The sequence below is a fragment of the Mixophyes fleayi genome, chromosome 3 (genome assembly GCF_038048845.1).
Source record: "Mixophyes fleayi isolate aMixFle1 chromosome 3, aMixFle1.hap1, whole genome shotgun sequence".
Classification (NCBI taxonomy): Eukaryota; Metazoa; Chordata; class Amphibia; order Anura; family Limnodynastidae; genus Mixophyes; species Mixophyes fleayi.
The window spans coordinates 310,588,359-310,612,013 of NC_134404.1; the positions used below are offsets into that span (position 1 = coordinate 310,588,359).

Here is a 23,655-nt window from a genome sequence, read left to right on the forward strand (position 1 = left end):
AAAAAAAAAGCAAGCTTACCCTTTTTCTAGAAGAAATTTCACTGTGTCCATATTTCCATGAGCACATGCAGAAATCAGGGGTGTTTTATAAAAAATATCTTTCACATCCACAGGTACACCCTCTGCAAAAGCCCTCTTTAAGGACTCTATGTCTCCGGCTTTGGTGGCAAAATTTATGTGCGTATACACCCTTTCCAGTTCATCCACATACCATCCAGTGTCATCTATCACTGGATTCTGAGGTGGGTGGTCACAGTCGAACCGATGGACATCAGTAACATTATGAAAATGTTTAATCATAAAGTTGGGAAGTCCACCATCTTCTCGATGTGAAATGAGATGACTTGGCATCGTACATATTGGCATGGGCAGAGTCCTCTTTCCTTTTTTCCCCTTCCCTTTTTTACCTTTTTTCTTTTTTGGACCATAGGAAGAGAGTAAATAGGGTTTTTGTAAGTACTTAGATCCTTTTAAAAACTCCTCGGTATTAATATTACCTCCTCTACCTATCTCATGAAGACGAATTATACTGTTTAGTTCCTCTTCAGACACTGGGGCTCTCTTCGCTTTGAGGATGGAAGCAAAGTCCTCTTTTGTGACAGTTCCATCTCCTTTATTCAACATAGCAAAAGATTCTCGAAGAAATAATTGGTGCTCAAATGACCAATCATGTAGAGTTATTGACCATTGTGGGTTGGGATTTTTTACTCCTGGCTTAGAGTATTTTTTATAAAGACGCATGGCTTTGCCCAGTTCCTTCATTGCAGCCTTGAAACCACCCTCTTTTGCAACGTCTTTGGGTGTCAGAGCTTTTATATTTTTCCAAATAGGATTGCAACCTGTAACAAATACAGTCATTTATTTAGATGCAGGACGTCATTACTGTAACCAGCACTGCAAAAACATCGTTCATATCAAGTCTGTAAAACAACCAATAATACCAAAAGCAGAAAATTGATGTGCGATTAATAGGCAACACATCTTCTAAAATGTCACTCATACATAATTTTTCCTAACACATCAACATTGAGACGAGCATATTGCAGCATACAAAGCATATGGTAGAACGGTAACGCAAGCTGCTATGCAAATTAGTGGATGTGGTTAAGCTAAATGAAACTTGTGGTTTAACCATACCAAGAAGGAGCGTGGTCACCATCACAGGGATATGGCCACAGGGTACACCCCCAGCCACTTCTGAAACAACCTTTCAATGCCAGTGGCAGGTGCGGGCAGCACCCATTCACCGTTGCCCTGTATGATACAGCTGAAATACATTTAAGGTGGGGATTTCATCCAACTGATTGAACATTTATATACCCCTTAGAACATGGTGTGGACCCGCTGTTAGTAATCTGGTAATTCAGTATTTTTCACAGGTGCAAACTGTCTGCCGACATGCCTTAGTGCCAGTGAACTCTGTTGAGGTCACAATAATAGCCATGTTTAAAGGGAGGCAGCGGTACTATGGGGGGTGGCTGGATACGGTGCCTTGTATATAAGCACTTCAGCAGTATTAGATCCCATCTAATTTGGATCCAACTGAAGATGGCAGGTTGGCTACTAAGGTCCAGTTAACACAGTAATTGTTAGTATACAAATATATATTATATAATGACATATACCTTTGTTTAAAGGACTATAAATCATCTCATATCTTATCATATCTTAAGTAAGGTAGAACGATCTGATATCTCAGTAGTGAGAAATGTGATTTTGCTAAGCTGACGCCATCTTGTTGCCTTATAGCCATTTTGTTCTGTTATAGCTTAAAGACAGATTAGATGCACCTGTTTTGTAGGAGTAATTCATTATTTGCAAGGCTATGCTTATAACCTTGGACATAGCAGACAGGAGATAAGCCAACCCCCCCTGGGAAGTATTCCTGTGTGATAATCAGAGAATATAGTAACATCTGTGTAAAGGGAGCATGAGTGGTTAAAACCTTTTTGGGGCGTAGTTTTCTGTAATACATGATTTTTACTATATAGATATGGACTTGTAACTAATTATTAATCAGCACTCCGGACATATTTTTTCTTTAAATATTGAAGTATTCTTGAATAACCTTTTTATCAATGTTACATACATTGCCAGATAACCAAATACAGTCCTTCTTATCTCAACACACTGAAATCTTTTACACAGAATAAGGAAGGGGCACAGTTCACTCTTTCAGCTGCGCAGTATCAAACATACATTTTTAGTACACAACCTACTTGATTCATTATTTTAGTCATTATATCATTTAACTTGTGATACATTTAGCCTATCCACATATATTGCGACTTTCCAGTTCTCTTAACTTTCCTTTGTCACCTCAAACTATCTCTTGGGGTTTGGGCTCAATACCCCTTTTGTTCTGTTCACATTACCACTTGCAACACCCTTGTTTCTCCATTAACACATATCAATTCCTTCTTTGGCTATGTCAGGCGCCGCTCGGCGGCCGCCCGCCCGTCCACACAGAACGTCTGGTTGCCTAGCAACCAGACGCATCACTTACCCTTCCGCCCGGCCGGCCAGCTCAGACCCAGAAGCGTCCCCGTTGCTAGGCAACGGGACGCTGCTTGAAGAGAGCGCTACGGCGCTACAGTATGACTAGCGCTACGGCGCTACAGCTATGACAGCACTACTAGTGCTGAGGGCATTGGCTAGCAGCACTATTTAAGGCCCTCTGACCTCACCTCCTGTGCCAGAGTTTCAGGTCCTTTCCTGTCCTCCAGCGTTCCAGTGTTCCTGTGTTTATCTGTTTCCTGACCCTTGCTTTCCTCCAGTTTATTGCCGTTTGCCTGTGACCATTGTGACCCGGATTGCCTTGACTACCCCTTTTGGATCTCCCTTTTGTACCTCGCTGTCAGAACGTTATCGACCCGGCTTTATTCACACCCCGCTCGGATTCTCCTTGTGTACCTGCATTGCCCGCACCGTTGCCGAACCTGCCTGTCTGACATTCCTCTCGTGCTTCGCTATCTGACTCGTGGAAGGACCGCGACCTGCGTGTTTCCTGCAGCTAAGCCCATACCTCCTTGCGGGGGTCCCTGGTGAACACCAGGGGCACGTTAGACTCCGCGCCTTCCTCCGAGTAGTGCCAACGATAGCAGGTACGCTATACTAGTCGTGACAGTAAACTCTGGCGATGACTACCGAAGGAACGGGGGAACCCTCAGCCCGGGACCTTCTCATTCATTTGGCTCAGCGAGTAGAACAGCAAGAAGCAGCCCAAGCACACCTCCTACAATGTGTTCAAGGTATCGCTACACGCTTCAATGCCTTACAAGGCTCCCTGCCTGCTGCTCCTGCCATTACCACCGCCCCAGGGGCGTCCTCTAGTGTGGTTACTGTATCCACTGCAACTTCTGGCATGCGTATCCCCACGCCTGAAAAATACGATGGAGATCCCAAGAAATGCAGGGGTTTCTTGAACCAGTGCTCCATCCAGTTTGAGTGCAATGCAGGAGCATTTCCTTCAGAGCGAACGAAGGTGGCATTTATGATCTCCCTCCTGAGTGGTCAAGCACTAGCCTGGGCTTCGCCTTTGTGGGAAAATGGAGACCCTCTTCTTAATAACACCGGCTCCTTTATTGAAGCTTTCAGGAGAGTCTTCGATGACCCTGGGAGAGTAGCCTCTGCTGCCACCAGCTTGCTGAACCTGCGTCAAGGCAACTTATCGGTTGGGCAATATGCCATCCAGTTCCGGACCTTAGCATCAGAGCTGAAATGGAACAACGAGGCGCTGGTCGCAACTTTTTGGCAAGGTCTAATCGACCGTATTAAGGACGAACTAATTTCTCGGGATCTTCCCTCTGATCTTGATACTCTAATTGCGCTATGTATCAAAGTAGACCTACGTTATCAGGAACGCACCCAGGAACGTCCTGTCTCTAAGCGGGTGGTTCCTCGTCTGGCTCCTCAATTTCAAAACCCAGTTTTGCCTATGGATGAACCCATGCAAGTAGGACGTTCCCGTTTATCCCCAGAAGAAAGAGAGAGGCGCTTCAGGCAGCGTCTCTGCCTTTACTGCGGCGATTCCGGACATGTTCTCAAGGTCTGTCCTAAGAGACCGGGAAACCCGTCCTCCTAAACGGTAGCAGGGAGGCCGGTTTAGGAGTATCCACAGTTGCTCCCTACTCAAAAAACACCCCTGAGCTTCTTATGGCAGTCACCCTGAGCACCCCTAGAGGTCCCTTCTCCACCACGGCCTTTGTGGATTCCGGTTCCTCCGGGAACTTCATTTCTGCCACTCTCATTGCTGGGCTTCAAATTCCAACTCTCCCCTTGCCTCAATCATTATCATTAACAGCAGTGGATGGGAACCGTGTCAGCAGTGGCTCCATCTCCTTCATCACTTCACCTATTCGGTTAATGGTTGGAGCCCTCCATAGCGAGATGATTCAGTTGTTGGTGTTGCCAAAATCCATCAATCCCATTATCTTGGGGCTTCCATGGCTACGAAGACACTCTCCGCAGATGGATTGGGATCGAGCTCAGGTTACTCGTTGGGGTACAGAATGTCATCATAGATGTCTACCTAGTGTTCTGCCTCCTGGTTCCCAAGTTGTTGCTCAGTCCACGGTTACGGAAGTTAGCCTTCCAGCTGCATACACTGACTTCCAAGATGTTTTCAGTAAAACTGAGGCCGAGTTATTACCTCCCCATCGGCCCTGGGATTGTTCCATCACTTTGCTTCCCGATCAACCTATACCCAAGGGGCGAACGTATCCCCTTTCTCGCCCAGAGACCCTGGCAATGTCCCAATATATCAAGGAGAATCTGGAACGTGGTTTTATTCGCAAGTCTACCTCTCCTGCTGGGGCTGGATTCTTCTTTGTCAAGAAAAAAGATGGGTCTCTGCGCCCATGCATTGACTATAGACCCCTGAATCGTATTACCATCAAGAATCGGTACCCGTTACCTCTTATCTCTGACCTATTTGACAGAATCAGCGGGGCTCAAGTGTTTACTAAATTAGACCTACGAGGGGCCTACAACCTCATTCGTATAAAGAAGGGTGACGAGTGGAAGACCGCCTTCAATACGAGGGATGGTCATTTTGAATACCTGGTAATGCCCTTCGGTCTTTGCAATGCCCCTGCCATCTTCCAGAATTTCGTTAATGACATCTTTCAAGATCTGTTGTACACCTCCGTAGTCGTTTATCTAGACGACATCCTAGTGTTTTCTAAAGACTTGAGTTCTCATCAAGAACAAGTGAGGGAGGTCTTACGAAGACTGCGCAAATATCATCTTTATTGCAAATTGGAAAAATGTGTTTTTGAAGTTCTCCAAGTGTCCTTCCTTGGGTTCATTGTGTCCGGCTCCGGGTTACAGATGGATCCCACCAAGGTGTCATCCATCTTGAATTGGCCTCAACCGCAGGGTCTTAAAAGTACCCAAAGATTCATTGGATTCGCCAATTATTATCGACAGTTCATCCAAGATTTCTCTTCCATCATTGCTCCAATTACAGCATTAACTAGGAGATCTGCCAATCCAAAGATATGGTCTACAGAAGCTGTTTCTGCCTTTACTACTCTGAAGAAAGCCCTTTCCTCAGCCTCTGTTCTCTCTCAGCCGGATCAACAGCGACCTTTCTTTGTGGAGGTAGATGCCTCTTCAATAGGCATTGGAGCCGTGTTATTCCAAAAGACACCTTCAGGTACCCATTCTCCATGTGGGTTCTTCTCCAGACGATTTCTTCCCAACGAGATTAATTACGGAATCGGAGACAAGGAGCTTCTCGCTATTAAAGCAGCTTTGGAGGAATGGCGGCACCTATTAGAGGGAGCCCTATATCCGGTTACCATCTTTACAGACCACCGAAATTTGACATTCATTCGGGAAGCTCGCTGTCTGAATCCTCGGCAGGCCCGCTGGGCATCATTCTTTGCTCGCTTCAACATGATTCTTACCTTCTGTCCAGGTGCTAAGAATGGGCGGGCAGACGCTCTATCTCGTTCTTTTGATGATACAGACCGCCTGAATCCATCGATTCCTCATTGCATTATTGACCCTTCGAACATCATTGCTATTACCAATACTGTGAAGGATGCTCCGCCCACAGGACGATCATTTGTGGAACCACAATTACGACTCAAGGTATTGCGTTGGGCCCATTCGTCCTGTATTGCGGGTCACGCCGGCATAAAGAAGACCACATTCCTTCTCTGCCGTCGTTTCTGGTGGCCTACCATACACGCTGATATACGGGACTTTATTGCAGCATGTACCATTTGTGCCCAACACAAAACTTCCAGGAAGGTTCCTGCTGGGTTGCTCCAGCCCCTACCCACGCCTGATGCTCCCTGGGAGAGTATAGCCATGGATTTTATTACTGACCTTCCCTGCAGTTCTGGATTCAATACCATCTGGGTTGTCATTGACCGATTTTCTAAAATGGTGCATTTTATTCCTCTTTCAGGTCTACCTTCAGCCAGTCACTTAGCCGACACATTTATCAAGGAGATCTTCAGACTTCATGGTTGCCCTAAGGAAATTATCTCTGACAGGGGAGTGCAATTCATCTCCCGGTTCTGGAGGGCTTTCTGTAAAAAACTGGGTACGGAGTTAAAATTCTCATCGGGATATCACCCCCAGACCAATGGTCAGACCGAGCGGATCAACCAGGATTTAGAGACTTTTCTCCGTTGCTTTACCGCTGATAATCAAAGCAGATGGTCACAATTCCTTCCCTGGGCAGAATTCTCACACAATCACCATGTCCATGAATCTACCGGGTTTTCTCCATTCTTTATTGTGACCGGGATGCATCCTATTATCCCAGAGCCATTTCCCAATTCTTCCTCCTCTGTTCCAGCGGTGGACTCACTTTATCGAGAATTCTCTATCATTTGGGCCACAACCAAAGCAGCTCTGCAAAAGGCATCACAGCACCATAAGATCTTTGCAGATCGCCACCGAAGAGCTACTCCCCTATTAAAGGTAGGGGATCAAGTATGGCTTTCCACTAAAGATTTAAAACTCAAAGTACCATCTATGAAAATGGCTCCACGTTTTATTGGTCCTTACATCATCTCACAAGTTATTAATCCAGTGTGTGTTAAACTAAAACTACCGGCTTCTTTACGATGTCATAATACTTTTCATGTGTCCCTACTCCGGCCATTGGTGCTTAACAGGTTCTTTGTACCTCCATCTCGACCTCCTCCTGTTCAAACCTCCTCTGGAACAGAGTTTGAGATCAGCCGGATTCTGGATGTCCACATTCGCTACGGGCAACAACAGTTCCTTGTGCACTGGAAGGGATTTGGCCCGGAAGAAAGATCTTGGGTGGATAAACCGGACCTTCACGCTCCTCAGTTACTCAAGAGATTCCTCCAAACAAGGGGAGAAGGAGGAGGGCATACTGTCAGGCGCCGCTCGGCGGCCGACCACCCGTCCACACAGAACGTCTGGTTGCCTAGCAACCAGACGCATCACTTCCCCTTCCGCCCGGCCGGCCAGCTCAGACCCAGAAGCGTCCCCGTTGCTAGGCAACGGGACGCTGCTTGAAGAGAGCGCTACGGCGCTACAGTATGACTAGCGCTACGGCGCTACAGCTATGACAGCACTACTAGTGCTGAGGGCATTGGCTAGCAGCACTATTTAAGGCCCTCTGACCTCACCTCCTGTGCCAGAGTTTCAGGTCCTTTCCTGTCCTCCAGCGTTCCAGTGTTCCTGTGTTTATCTGTTTCCTGACCCTTGCTTTCCTCCAGTTTATTGCCGTTTGCCTGTGACCATTGTGACCCGGATTGCCTTGACTACCCCTTTTGGATCTCCCTTTTGTACCTCGCTGTCAGAACGTTATCGACCCGGCTTTATTCACACCCCGCTCGGATTCTCCTTGTGTACCTGCATTGCCCGCACCGTTGCCGAACCTGCCTGTCTGACATTCCTCTCGTGCTTCGCTATCTGACTCGTGGAAGGACCGCGACCTGCGTGTTTCCTGCAGCTAAGCCCATACCTCCTTGCGGGGGTCCCTGGTGAACACCAGGGGCACGTTAGACTCCGCGCCTTCCTCCGAGTAGTGCCAACGATAGCAGGTACGCTATACTAGTCGTGACAGGCTATCCCCGCTTCCTTGACAAATTACTTGCAGACCTTCTACTCCCCTCACATCCTAGAAATCTGCCCATCATTTCTATGTGGGGTGGGGGGGGGGTGCTGTCATCTATCTGCTTACTGTCTATATTCCCCTATATTGACAGTACTTTTGAGACCCAATAGAGACTCTGGCCTAGTTTCTGTGGGTTGTCCCAATAGTGGACGTCCCGTTCTGTGGTCTCCTAACAGTGAATTTATTATTATTATTAATATTTATTTATAAGGCGCCACAAGGCATCCACAGCGCCGTACAGAGACAAACAAAATTACAATACAATGGGAGACAGCACAGTACAGTAAACACAGCAACTCAGTAAGCTCAATGCACAGCTAGAGAGGGCGGGGAAGAGGGATGGAGGATCCGCAAACGACGGGGCCCAAGAAGGAGGGCGCGGAAGACAGGGAGACCCCCAGGGGGGAGGAGGGAGCGAGAGTGGATGTGGGGTGGAGGACCCTCGAGGAGGAGGGCTAAGTAGCTGGAGAGCAGAGTTAGAAGTGGTGGAAACAGGAGGAGAGATGGCCCTGCTCAGAGGAGCGTACAATCTAAGGGGAGGGGTGGACAGACAGAGAGACGTAGGGGAGAATGTTCGGTTCTGTGGACTCCATACACTAGATGCCCCTTTTGGGCTCTATACGCTGGATACCCCTTTTGGACTCATTATACTGGATGTCCGGTTCTGTGTGCTCTGTGCACTGGATGCCTCTTTTGGACTCCTTACACTGGATGCCCCTTTTGGACTCTTTACACTGCGTGTCCGTGCAGAATAGCCTGACAGCATCTGGTACAAAGGTCTGAAAATTCTTTCTAAACTTCTTGGGGATGGTGTTGTATCACACATGCACTCAAAATTCACTCATCTTTCAGAAATCTAATTACTAATACAATTACAATAAACAAATTGTTAGTAACTGTATAATTCTAAGACTTATAGATCTGCATGCCTGATACCTTAGACGGGCAGCACAGTGGCCTAGTGGTTAGCACTTCTGCCTCACAGCACTGGGGTCATAAGTTCGATTCCCGACCATGTACTTATCTGTGTGGAGTTTGTATGTTCTCCCTGTGTTTGCGTGGGTTTCCTCCGGGTGCTCCGGTTTCCTCCCACACCCAAAAAACATACTGGTAGGTTAATTGACTGCTATCTAAATTGACCCTAGTCGCTCCCTCTCTGTCTGTGAGTGTGTGTCTATATTAGGGAATTTAGACTGTAAGCTCCAATGGGGCAGGGACTGATGTGAGTGAGTTCTCTGTACAGCGCTGCGAAATTAGTGGCGCTATATAAATAAATTATGATGATGATGATAATATGTTGAAGCTAATTTGTATTTCGTCTAATGCTGGGACTTGTAGTTCCACAGCAGTAGGCTGGAAGATATCAGTTAATTATTCTCTCTCTGTATGTTTTATCTCCGTCTTACTGCGTGTGGGGGAGATCCATGTTTGTCTGTCTTTACTGTTTTACAAGAGACATGTTTCAAGGTTGAAAAAGTTGTACATTTGTAAATAATGTGAAGTGATGGAAAAGACGTTTTAAAATCTTTGGTCCATCACTGCACGATTCAGTGGACGGACAAGACTGTAAATAATGTACATTAACACTAATATTACTAGTGTCAGAACAAAGTTGGCAGGGTCCAACAAGTCGTTTCTGTATTTGAACAAAGTAATTTTGTTTCTGAAGTTGAGAAAAATAGCTTTCTCTTTAATGAAGTTGAGAATTGTGGGAGTGAGCTTTTACATGCAGATATATTACAAGCTGTTTTTATCTGTGTTAAAATGGCGCTGATGAATGTTCTCAGAAATCACGAGGGTTTGTTATGCCCATAAAGAAATGGCTGAAAGAAAATGATGTCTGTGAGGGAGACTTGCTTAAATGAATATATATTTTTACTTTCAACATGAAAATCACAGAATCTGGAAATATGTGTGAATATTTGGTTATGGGAGATTTTGTTGAGAAAATGTTGAGTGATTTACAGACACAATGTGAGGTGTCTAGCGAGAGTACTCTGATTTATAAGAGAAGCAGTGTTGCTTTCAAATGGCTGAATGCCTGGAACCAAGATTACAGATTGAATGTTTGTAAACCCGGAAAACATATTAGTGTCATTTAAGGGGGCTGTACTAGGTGATGATGAGAAAAGAATGGCTTTGAACACTCACCCAGGTCTCGTCCCTTTGACATTCCCTGTTTGTGAGATTAGGGACTGCCCCTTTGAGGAAATCATGGCATGGAATGCATAGCAGCACAGTTAAGCTTTTAGCAGCTGTTCACTGCACAAAAATGTTTACAGGTTACCTGATAACGGTGTACTAATACTGACAAGCATGATAGTTACTGTAATTCCAAGTGAATAAATATTAATCTCTATGCAAAAGTTTTTTTTCTTCACAGAAGATCTCCAGCTGCAAAGACCCTTTAGGCAATCCAGATTGCATTGAACCAACTTCCAATGAATAGAAGTTTGCAATATGTTTTGGTCTACAGCCACAACAAACATAAGTATAAACTAATGAAGGATTTAAAGAACGTAGACTCTGCTGAGTAATGATTACCTTGCTTTGGAAAGAGCTATTAGAGTTTATGGGCTATTCGCATAGCAAATGCATGAACTAGGTGGTTTTTCTGTATGTTGTAGAAGGTCAGAAGGTATGTTTTTAAAGAGAAAAGGAGAAATGGACTAACATAGTTGAATATGAAATAGTGTTTGGGTTTATTTTTTATCCTCATAATAGTTTTGAGTCAATCAGTGTTGTAAAGACATTCACTGCCCTTATTTACTGTGCTATAATCATCATATACTGTAAATACCTCTTTGTATCATGGGTATGGTATTGCTTTGATGGGAATTCAATGTTTGTACATAAATTATAAAAGCCTTAAGACTTTAAGAGCTATTATCTGTGCTCCTGGAATAGCACTTCTGGATGATAACAAGCCATTTATACTCTCCTCTGAGCAGAGCCAAATGTTTAACCAATTTTAAGCTGAAGTAACTTCGGCGCCAGCACTGACTTTGCCAGATTATGACAAGCCTTCCACATTATTTTGTTATAAAGTAAGCGCACACGCACAAGGAGTACTGACACAGATACATGGTCGCAAGCTAAGGTCACTTGCATACTACTCTGAACAATTAGACCCAGTCATACGAGCAGTGGCTGTAGCAGTCATAGTGTTTGGAAAAAGTACAGATATTGTGCTAGGGCACCCAGTAACCCTAATGGTGCCACATGCGGTAACAGGAATTTTAAATCAAGCACAAACAAAACACTTCTCAGCAGCCAGACTAAATAGCACTGCTAACTCCCTGTAACGTTACACTTAAGCGGTGCACAATGGTGAATCCTGCTGCCTTATTGCAGCAAGTTTCAAAAGATGGGAGAAGTACCTGTATATAGCGGGGTTCCCCTAGGGATTTGGGGGAATCCCATCCCAGCTTGAACAGGAAGAAAAAAATGCAAATACAAAATTTTTCTGAATATGATTGTGTAAAACTAATGAGACAAGGATCTTTGGTTTTATCTGACATTAAAGATACACCGCTACCAAATGCAAACATTTCACGCTACCACATAGATGGTGTTTCTTATACAGGGTGTGCTGTAACCACACACACAGAAAGAGTGATTCAACAGACTCTACCGAGTCACATGTCAGCACAAGAAGCTGAATTAAAGGCCCTGACACTTGCATGCATATATGCAAAAGGACAAACGAGTAAACATTTACATTGATTCAAGTTATGCGTCTGGAATTGCACATGTTTATGGCCCTATATGGAGAATAGGGACTTATAGGTTCAGCAAGCAAACCAGTCAACATGCTGAACATATCAGGGCACTGTTCACCGCATTCCAGCTGCCCTCCAAACTCAGTGATGAAGATGAAGACACACACAGTGACACTACCCCCAAAGCTAAGGGAAATAGACTGGTAGACCAGGCCGCACGAGAAGCCGCCATAGCCCCAGTACCCCAAGGGGAGTCTATTTACATGGTGACCCCCTGACCCCAAATTTGATCGTACCACACTCCAACTTATGCAGAGACAAGCAATGGAGAATGAGAAAAAGACTTGGGCAAAACATGAAGCACTAGAAGTGCAAGGAGAGTGGTGTAAAGGTCAGCGTTTGTGTCTGCCAAAGCACTTTATCCCATTGTGGCCAATTTAGCACGGTAAAGTGCATCTGGGGAAAGATGCTATGGTTGTACTCACTAACAGGTTATGGATAGCGCCAGGGTTTGTCCAAGCAGCACAGGTGTTAGTGGCAGGATGCCTAATCTGTGCATAGAATAACCCGGGTAAGACTGTCCTATGGAAAAGCACACCCCAGACACAGTATCCCTATAAGAGGATACAGATAGACTTTATACAACTTCCCAAATGCTAGGGCTTTGAGAATGTGCTAGTTTGTGTCGACTTCTTTAGTCACTGGCTGGAGGCATGACTGTATAGGAAAGCAAATGCTAAAGCAGTAGCCAAGAAAATTACGAGTGAGATAAATCTGCTGATATGGGGTACCAGAGGTCATTGAAAGTGACAGAGGGACGCACTTTACGGGGCAAGGATTCCAGGAACTGCTAAAAGACATGGGAATCATATCTGCCCTTCACACCCCTCACAGACCCCAAAGTTCGGGATGTGTGGAGCGCCTTAATGGTAATCTGAAATTGAAAATGCAGAAAATAATGGCTGAAACAGGCCTGCCATGGATCTCAGTAAGAAACACTGCTAGGAAAGACACAGGTTTAGCAACAAATGAGATACTGTTTGGCACAGAACAGGCTGTTACTTTCCATAGCAACTACAGCATGTACATGGTGATTTGTTGAACTATGTTGCTTTATTATAGAAACAACTATCTGAAATACATGATCAAGTGATTTCTTCCATTACAGGCCCTAATTTTGATGCAGGTACCCATAAACTGCAACCAGGGGACTGGGTGGTCATGAAAAAGCAAGTCAGGAAGAGTCTTGAACCCAGATACGAGAGTCCTTTCCAGGTCTTATTGACGACTCCCATGGTAGTGGAAGTACAGGGAAATGACACCTGAATACACGCATCCCACTGCAAGATCTTCAGAGAAGGGGAGTCTGAGTAAAATGTATTCTACAAGTTTTTTAAAGGTCCAAGGGAGACCAGAGAGTGGTGTTCATTGATATTAGCAGAAGGAATATTGATTGCACGTTATGTTCCTTTACTGTAGGCTGTAGATATGTACAAGTCTAGAAAGGAAAGCTAGGTCTGGAAGAACCAGACTCATGCCAATAGTAATGTAGAGATCATTATACATAATGAGAAAAATTCTAATATGAAAGTTTAACTCAACCAAATAAAGAAAAGAGCAACCCATGACTGTTTATTGATGATGTGGCTTATTAACAAGTGTAGTAAAGCTAAGTGCTTCTCTTCCAGAAAAATTAAAGTTACCACATCTGTCTTAACCGCTGTACTGTACACCCCATCTAATGAGTGTGAACCTTGTGGAACTCTCAGTACTACTGCCAGTTGTGATCAGTGCAGAAACCAAGAACCTTTTCCTTGGAATCCACATGGTCGTTACTGAAGCTTATCCTTATGAAGATATACAGCACAATGGACAATCCCTTCTATTGTGAAATAAGTGACATATAACACTTGCCAAGCGCACTGTGTATTTTCTCCCTCCCTTTGCTTTGCCTTCCCTAAAGAAATCCATAGTTAGAAGACAAAAAGGAAGCACAAGAGGCCCCAGAGCCTCTCATGTTCACTGATATATGTGAAGATCTGACATCAGAACATGCAGCGGGTGCAAGACGGTTGTCGACTCATTGACCATCTATCAGCTAGAAGAGGGATCATGGACTTGCTATTGGTGGGGGATGGGTTGTTCTATGTATCCAGTTTTAAGCATCCCTATTCATATGTTCTGTTAGAAGGGTGTATGTGTATAAGTACCCATTAAAAGCGACAGCAAGAATGTGATCTCTGATAGGTAGTGTTAGGGCAAATAATGAATAAAAAGATGGGAAATGAGGAATGTGATTATGCTAAGCTGACGCCATCTTGTTGCCTTATAGCCATTTTGTTCTGTTATAGCTTAAAGACAGATTAGATGCATCTGTTTTGTAGGAGTAATTCATTATTTGCAAGGCTATGCTTATAACCTTGGACATAGCAGACAGGAGATAAGCAAACCCCCCTGGGAAGTATTCCTGTGTGATAATGAGAGAATATAGTAACATCTGTGTAAAGAAAGCATGAGTGGTTAAAACTTTGGGGGCGTAGTTTTCTGTAATACGTGATTTTTGCTATATAGATAGGCACTTCTAACTGATAAAGCAGAGTTTATTGTACACGCAAACCATGCAGTGTATTCAATTCTCTCCATCTGATGAGCTCATAACTGATAAACTGACACTTACAGGTGAACAATCTGATTTAGATTCGACAGTAGGCAGGAAAGTCGCAGCTGAAGTATAATCATAACAGCTGATAATTTTGTGGAAATAACTATGGGCATAACTATGAAGTATATTTAACCCTATTTTTGCCTGTTTTTGTTTTTGTTGCTGTAGAATGCACTTGAAGTACATAATAATGTTATTTATTCCAAAATGCTACCAAAACAAGTATCTCATGCTCTAAAACACAGCATAAAGTGCCCTTCGATACAGGCCGGGATTGATGGAAATTCTGCATAAGCCAAGACCTAAGACTGCAGAATTGATGATTGACTTGTTTAATATGTTTACCTGTACTGCTCCTACAGGTGATGCAGTTCATGTGTCATGTCTCTAAAAAGTCTATTATTTTTAATTACTGTAAGAATAGTTTTCTTTTACACAGTAGAGATGTGGTCATGTAACAATACAACAAAAGGGGACAGCACAGGGAAATAGTGCTGCCCTTTAAATATAGGATAATAATACAGTATTAATAATTTACAAGTATTGGGCAAAAGAGAGATATATAAGGCCTGATTCATCCTAGAACGCAATTTGCGTTTAAAAAAAATCGGAAGTTAATTTTACACATGTCCACCCGTATTCAAGTAGAAGCAGATCTCAAGAAACGTTACCATTTGAATAAACGTGTAAGTAAAAAAAATCTATTAAATAAGTTAACAACTTTTAATAGTATAATCACTAAGAAAAATATATTTAAAACAATGTGTTAATTTTCTATTTACATGACATACATAAATCAGGATGTTCTTAATGCATGCTGTACATGAAATGTATTTTTAGAGTTTCTCTTACTTGCATACACGTTATGGCATGTATATCTGTCAGTCATCACTATCAGTTGGGACTTATACCTGCCCTGTAGCTGGTGCAAGTGATATGGCTAATAAAAGTACCTAAGAAATGACCAAAGCTTGAATTGGCACCACCCTTATTATATTGACTAGGTGCATCCACCCCTTCCCTTCCCCGTTCTGCCCTTCAGGTCATAGGCAGTCGGAAGTGTTTGGACATGAATTTGCAATTGCGTTTCCTGGTGTATGGTCTGTTTCTGAGCATGAGCAGAGCAATTTCACGCAATGGGACTTATGTCTGATTCATAATGTATAAAACACAAATCACTGGAACAAATGGTGATGACGTTTTCTTGTAGGAACTACTGACTTAAGCTACAATGTGCAAATGAGGTGTGTGTGTGTATGTGTGTGTGTGTGTGTGTGTGTGTGTGTGTGTGTGTGGGGGGGGGGGGGTTATACTGCACCATGTTAAAGTTTAGCACTACCGCCCACCTCTTTGTCCAAGGAACTTGCAGCAATCAGCAAACCCACCGCTAGCAGCATGGTGAAGGGCTGTGTTTCCATCCATTGCAATAATTCCCATGTCCGCTTTGTATGCAGACAGCACCATTAGGATCTACAATGCAGAGGGAGACATGTCAGAGGCATGGAAGGAAGTGGACCGTTCTCGCCTAAATACACTTTTAGTACATCAAGTAAGAATTGTTGAGCTGACTGTCTAATAATTTTTGATATTTATTTTTCTCCCCACAGTTACAATAAGAGGGGCAGCTTTTATTTTCTTTTTATATTGCTGGAATGTCTGCTGCAAAAACAGCCACTGACATTAGGGAGAGATACCAAACTCACACACAACAGCCAGATTTCAATCAATCCATATTTGCCTATGCACTTTGTATGTAAAGTATTGTGTGCACTATAAACACAGTGGTTGTTCACCTACTAATACTAATAAAAAAGTAATACTTAGTTTTTTGTTGCCATAGAGCACTGGGTAGAATGATTGTGTGGATTCATGTGGTATCGGCTTGAATGTCTTGTGTCTAGAACATTTGGAAGAGGTGTGGTGTAGTATATCCTGGTAGAATGTCCCAAGTGATGTAGTGAGGAACAATCTCTTGATTCTGGTCGTAGTTGTCAACTTTGACCGTAACTAGGAGAGTATTCCTTACTATATCACTTGGTGCAACTACCGCCAGAACCCAAATATTATTCCTTACTATATCACTCGGGACATTTTACTAGACCTGAACCAGAGAAAAAAGTCAACACCTACCAAACCAGACCCTCTCCAACCATACTAGACTCAAAACATCCAACCGATACCAAGGATAACACCAAAGGAATCCACATGACCAGCTCACTATGGCAACAATAAGCTAATAATAAATAACAACCACCGTAAAACTAAGCTAGGCCATCTCTGTTAATAAAGCAGCACTGGCCAGCTAGAGTCTAATACATGAACACTGTTGTTCTACCATTATTTCCTTAGGGGGGTGGTATTGCATAGATAAGAGGATCAGCCCCCCTCATATATCGCAATACTGCTACTGTTTACAGAATAGTAAATAGATCACTTAAAAAGAGACATCCTGCTTCATCCATCCCCATCCAAATTATAAATCAGCTCCAGTACCGTGCCAAGACTGTGGCGATCTCCTGCTATTGTGAAAACCAGCCCTGGGTTGGTTAGTGAAGAACTGGTGCATTTATAAAGGAGGAGGCGGCAAAGACCCTGTGCCTCCCCACTCGCAGAGGGTACCAGCTCCGCACTGAGCTGTGGAGGCTGGGGTAATCCTCAACATTGGGACCACTCTAGTGTCAACTCTGAAAATCCAGTGGTCCCAATTTCCTGACATATTAAGTATGAAAGAAATTCCTTAGAAACATCTGTAATTATGGAAACTGTAATGGCATCTACAGTTTGTTTCCATGAGTGCAGATGTTGTTAAGGAACATCAGTTATGCAAAATATATCTGTCAAATCGCAGCAACAGTATGTTTCTCAGTTGACAACAGGCAATTTCAGGCAGAAGTCCTATTTCAAGTATCAGGAGTTATGCCAGTAAATTGTAGTACCCAGAATAATTTTAATGAAGCAAATATTTTTTTAAGTGGCTTTACCCTCAAATGATATAAAAAATCCAGACACTCTTAACTGTGAAATATAACCATGATATACTCTGACACAGGTTGGGTAACATTGGAACAGTGAAGTTTACATATTGCTGAAATGGTGAAATAATTTTACCTCCAGCTACAGATCCAGGAAACAGAACTGTCACAGGGAAAATTAAATATAACATCTACCTCAAAAAATCCACCTTTAGCAGCAAAATGAACAGCATGATATCGTTGTTTGTCAAAAGCATTCACATTTCCTCCTTTTATCAAAATACTTCGGACAACATCTAAGGCACCTTCTCTTGCTGCTTCCATCAAAGCCGTGCGACTCGTCATCTAAAGGGAATAATAACATAATATAGTGATTTTAAGTCACAAAAACATATATTGCTGTTTCCTAGGACAATGCATATTTCGATTTAATATTAAGTCACAAGACATTATCTAAATGTCATCTGCAACTTTCATGATGGATATAAACTTACAGAAGATCAGTGCAGTAGGTACTGGATGTAGGAAAAAAGATTATTGTTATTCAGTCATGTGACCTGCAGAGTTGGGACAAAATGTTCAGAGCACATGGTCTGATGTATTTGTTAGAGAAAGTTTTCAAACTATTTCCAGCTATTTAAAGAAGTTAAATTTACATGTATAGAACAACTTTATTGTCCGTAGTATCAAACTTTCTTAGCTCTTCCTCCCACGTGATGTTTTTAATCTTAGAAATAAATGTGCAAATGATAATGCACTATTAGTGGCATTTCTTTTTCCATGAATGGAGTAAGCTGAACCTAAAGGAGAATTGCACGCATCTGGAGTTTGCATGGGTTTCCTCCAGGTGCTCCGGTTTCCACCCTTACTCAAAAAACATACTGGTAGGTTAATTGACTGCTATAAAAAAAATTTGACCCTAGTCTCTCTGTGTGTGTGTGTGTGTATGTTAGACAATTTAGACTGTAAGCTCCAATGGGGGCAAGGACTGATGTGAGTGAGATCTCTGTATAGCGCTGCGGAATTAGTGGTGCTATATAAATAACTGATGATGATGATAATGACATACAACACCATATCATAGGGCAGCACAGTGGCCTAGTGGTTAGCACTTCTGCCTCACAGCACTGGGGTCATGAGTTCGATTCCCGACCATGGCCTTATCTGTGTGGAGTTTGTATGTTCTCCCTGTGTTTGCGTGGGTTTCCTCCGGGTGCTCCGGTTTCCTCCCACACTCCAAAAATATACTGCTAGGTTAATTGGCTGCTATCAAAAAATGACCCTAGTCTCTGTCTGTCTGTCTATCTCCCTCTTTGTCTGTCTGTGTGAGTGTGTGTCTATATTAGGGAATTTAGACTGTAAGCTCCAATGGGGCAGGGACTGATGTGAATGAGTTCTCTGTACAGCGCTGCGGAATTAGTGGCGCTATATAAATAAATGATGATGATATCACAACCAATATTTTGTGAGTGCATTCACAACGGGGTGTGGAGCTGTTCATGTGGTGGTATTGATTAATATTAATCACTCAAGAGAAGAGTATTCATTGGGAATATATTGAAAAGAATTATTATCATTTACAGTATTACACTATGATGTGTTCTTTGTTTGTTCTAATTCTCATATTTACATCACGGTTGAGGAAGATCTAAGAAAGTTTGATAACACGGACACCTTTTGGAACTTTTGGTGATCTATAAACTGGACTGTATAAATTTTAGGACGGTTATTTATTTTGGATATTATTATTGTGGATTTGATGCTTCGTGGTCAAAATATTTATCAGTTTTATCTTTGTTCACATTTATGACACTTTTTCTGTTCACATTATCTTGATAATAAGACTTTAGGATCAGCCAACATGGAACCCTGCCACTTAATGCTCATCACTAGACTGAGGCCATGATTATGCAAAAGCAAGTAACTGGCAGTATAGTGTTTATTTTGCTGATAAGCAACTAAAATGTTTTTCCCTTATTGTAAAATGCCAGAGTAAAGTACATCTTTATGTATACAGAATGCACATAGAAAGTCTTACTGGATTGTATGCATAGGCCTTAGCTCCTCTTTCCAATAATGTCAGACACATTTCTTTACACTCCCGAGCCTGCTCACATGCTGCCAGGAACACCGGAATGCCGCCTTTGGTTTTGTTATTGACATCAGCTCCACCATCCAGCGCTATCTGAAAACAGCGTAGATGTCTCTTGGTGGGTGAGATACAGTAAAATAGGATCCCTATTGAAAACAAAAAACATCAACATTATTATAAAACTACAACATATATGGCAACTTTTGGAAATCCATTTTTTGGCCCGAATGGTAAATGACTGGATGTGCAGCCAATCTGGTCGCACATATCACTGCCAAACTGGGCAGATCCAATCATTCCAGTGATGTACAGGGTGGTCAGATTAATCTCAATGTGGCCCGTCTTACCTATCTCAATGTGGCCCATCTTACCTATCTCAATGTGGCCCATCTTACCTACCTCAATGGGGCCCATCTTACCTATCTCAATGTGGCCCATCTTACCTGTCTCAATGTGGCCCATCTTACCTATCTCAATGGGGCCCGTCTTACCTATCTCAATGTGGCCCATCTTACCTACCTCAATGGAGCCCATCTTACCTATCTCAATGTGGCCCATCTTACCTGTCTCAATGTGGCCCATCTTACCTATCTCAATGTGGTCCATCTTACCTGTCTCAATGTGGCCCATCTTACCTATCTCAATGTGGTCCATCTTACATATCTCAATGTGGTCCATCTCACCTATCTCAATGTGGTCCATCTTACCTATCTCAATGGGGCCCATCTTACCTATCTCAATGGGGCCCATCTTACCTATCTCAATGTGGCCTATCTTACCTATCTCAATGTGGTCCATCTTAACTGTCAGCAGCTGTCCACAGAATTTGCAGACAGCTTATACAACCCTTATTCAAAGAAAATTTCACATCTAAGATGCTAGTTATGGAAACCACAAATATAGGCAATATGCCAGTTTGAAAATTACAATTACATAATTGGAACATGGAATGTGCCAGTGTTTCCCCAACTCCAGTCCTCAAGGAACCCTGACAATGCATGTTTTCCATATCTCTTTGCTGGAGCACTGGTGTATTCATTACTAACTGACACATTTTGAAAGATCCACAGGTGGTATAAATATATCACCTGTGACCTGGAAAACCGGCACTGTTAGGGAGCCCTGAGGACTGAAGTTGGGAAACACTGGAATGTGCAATGAAGTAGTTTAGATCTTTCATACAGCTGAAGACACTGGCATCCCAAATAAGTTCCTCTTACCTTAACTGATTGCAACTTAACATGTTGTTTTATTGATAAATATATTAGATTTAAACTTAGGATACCTATGAATCACTCTATTTTAATTGACATAAAATATGAAAAATATTCATTTCAGCTATATGTAAGCAAAGGGAGGTTAAAGTATGGGTTGCAATAAAACAGAACATGGAAATAAAGAATGATCTATGAAAATGTAGAAAGAGAAATCTGTTTAAATCCAAATACATATGATGGTCAGAATACTAGTCAATGACATTTACCTTTTCCTTCTTTATTCACGATAGTCATGCTGGCATGGGCTTTGGCAAGAACTTCCAACACCAAGTCATGTCCTAACTCTGCTGCTTTCATGGCAGGGGTACATCCTTTTAAGTCTTGTACATCAGGATGGGCTCCACGGCTAAGCAGAAACTTACACATATCAACATTATTAACCTCGGCGGCTTGGTGTAGAGCACCATATCCATTACGTGGCTCGGTGAGGTTGATAAGGTCCGGGACTCCAAGTGTAGTGAGTTTTTCTATCTGGTCTTTATTTAGATCATGAACACACTGTAGAACTTTGTAGATCTGTAAAGTTTCTAGCCTTCCAACGGCTACACGTGTCTCTGGTGCCATTTGCTGTTGAAACTTATATTTCAGTAGCCCTTTTACATTGCAAAGGAATTTCGAATAGCTGAAATTTGGAATTTCAGGAACACTATAATAAAAAAAAACAAGTTAATTTTTAATGTAAGGTAGTGTTGTGTAAATAATACTACTACACTAAACTTAAAGTTGATGTTTTTCTCTGTTTTCTTCATTCATTCACTATGTTAGTACAATAGCTTTTTACAGCAGCTAGACCTTACGTATCACATGCGCCACTAACTCAATTTTCGTATTATGAGGCCATACAAGAACAGTTCTGGCCATTAGCCCTATAGACAAATGATTGGATCTGTTGTGCGCTAAATAGAACAGATCCAGTCATTTGGCAGTCATGGCGTACTGTAAAGAATGAACAATAGAGGGCGCCATGCAAAGCAGTCTGCATATTAAATAAACTCGTAAAATCTGACAGATATAAACTGGATTGGACAAAATACTGTTTTTGTACAACACATGTACCTATTTTGAGCCAATCAAAATTGAACTATATAGTGTTATGAAAATCACAGAAGTAATGACGTATGAAGTAGTTACAAACAATATGGAGTTTACTGGAGAGTTCAGAAGCAGACAGGAAATAAACACAATCTCTGAAATGATGCCGGCATGATAAGGCACAAGGTAGTGCAGGAATATAACAGCAGAATACTGAAGATATTTCTGGCATAAGGTAATAAAGACTTAGGCCGGCGGTTCCCAAAGTGTGCGCGGCGGCTCCCAGGGGTGCCCGCTGTCATGGGGTGCCGCGGGCCAGCCATAAAAAAAATAAAGAACAGAAACTTACCAATCCGCCCGGCGCCGGGACCCAGCAACCTTTTGCTGGGTCCCGGCGCCGCGCGGATTGGTAAGTTTCTGTTCTTTATTTTTTTTATCGCTGGCGCGGGGCAGAGTGAGAGGATCGTAACAGCGGAGGGGGACAGAGTGGCAGCAGAGGGGGACAGAGTGACAGCAGAATGGGACAGAGTGGCAGCCAGCAGAGGGGGACAGAGTGACAGCAGAGTGGGAAAGGGGGCAGCAGAGGGGGACAGAGTGACAGCAGAGGGGGACAGAGTGGCAGCAGAGGGGGACAGAGTGACAGCAGAGAGGGACAGAGTGACAGCAGAGGGGGACAGCGTGACAGAGGGCTGCAGAGGGGGGCAGCGTGACAGAGGGCTGCAGAGGGGGCAGCGTGCCTGGGGACAGGGGGGGCAGAGTGTCTGGATGCAGAGGGGGCATTTTTGCATACAACTAAATAAGTATTTCTGTCCTGACCTAAATACTTATTACAATTTTTTGACCCAACTACTTCTAAAACAGGACTGCTCAGTAATTATTTTGGAGGGGTGCCTTGAAAAAATTTGGAGACGCTAAGGGTGCCGCGAACTGCAAAAGTTTGGGAACCACGGACTTAGGCAATGAAAGATAGTAGATAGTAAATAATGTCTCTAGTAACAAGGCTGGTTCAAATGTTCACAGAGTCCAATAATAACTGTGAAGCCCTACCGGAAGGTAAAGAATAATTAGAGCTGTCTTGGGATTTTGAATTGGTGCAGACCAGAAGACAAGATACAACAGTAGAAATGCCATTAAGTAACAAACTCAATGAAGCAATCAGATGAAACAGGGACCGATGCAGGGACAGCAACAAACAGGTCAGGATACAGGAGCCAAGAACATAAATATATCAAAAGCTATCATTGGCAATGAGTGCACAGCCAGTCCAGGTTTAAATAGTGAGGTGTACCCACAATGTTATCCACTCAATTAATTTTCTGCAGCACCAGAATTACAATAAGTGCAAAGAAATCGAACCCACTGAAAACCTACCAATATAAGTCACGGGTAAAATGACTTTCAGCTAGAGTCTGTGTGTGATCACTCCTATTATAGAACTAATAGGTGCCAAATAAGACAGCATGGGGACCCAGCTATATAGAATGGCTGGAACCATACCAAATACTGTGAATGGTGGGTGTTCCAGGGGAGGAACACCTCTCATGTACTATTATTGGTAAGGAATGTTATTTAGTAGAATTGATGTTTAAAGTGAAAACCCTCTTTAAGACAAAAAATTTTGGCCGCTAAATATGGCAGTGAACAAGAGATGCCAATGCACACGGTCTGCGGCCTCAAAACCATAAAATAGAAAAGCAAAAAATAAAATGGTTACTCAAGCCACAATAAACTGTTTAAGCACTGTGAATATTCAAAATAAATCTTTAATATAAACACATAAAC

The 23,655-nt window shown here is 42.8% G+C and overlaps 1 protein-coding gene across 1 annotated transcript in view; it reads right to left on the reverse strand.

The window, feature by feature from the left end:
• Nucleotides 1–23,655, reverse strand: part of ANKEF1 (ankyrin repeat and EF-hand domain containing 1) — a 39,072-nt gene that overhangs the window by 10,054 nt on the left and 5,363 nt on the right. The window contains 5 exon segments of the mRNA XM_075203982.1: nucleotides 20–839; nucleotides 15,847–15,970; nucleotides 17,668–17,817; nucleotides 19,511–19,710; nucleotides 21,048–21,487. Of these exon segments, the coding sequence (XP_075060083.1) occupies nucleotides 20–839; nucleotides 15,847–15,970; nucleotides 17,668–17,817; nucleotides 19,511–19,710; nucleotides 21,048–21,405 (1,652 nt within the window). The 5' untranslated portion in view covers nucleotides 21,406–21,487.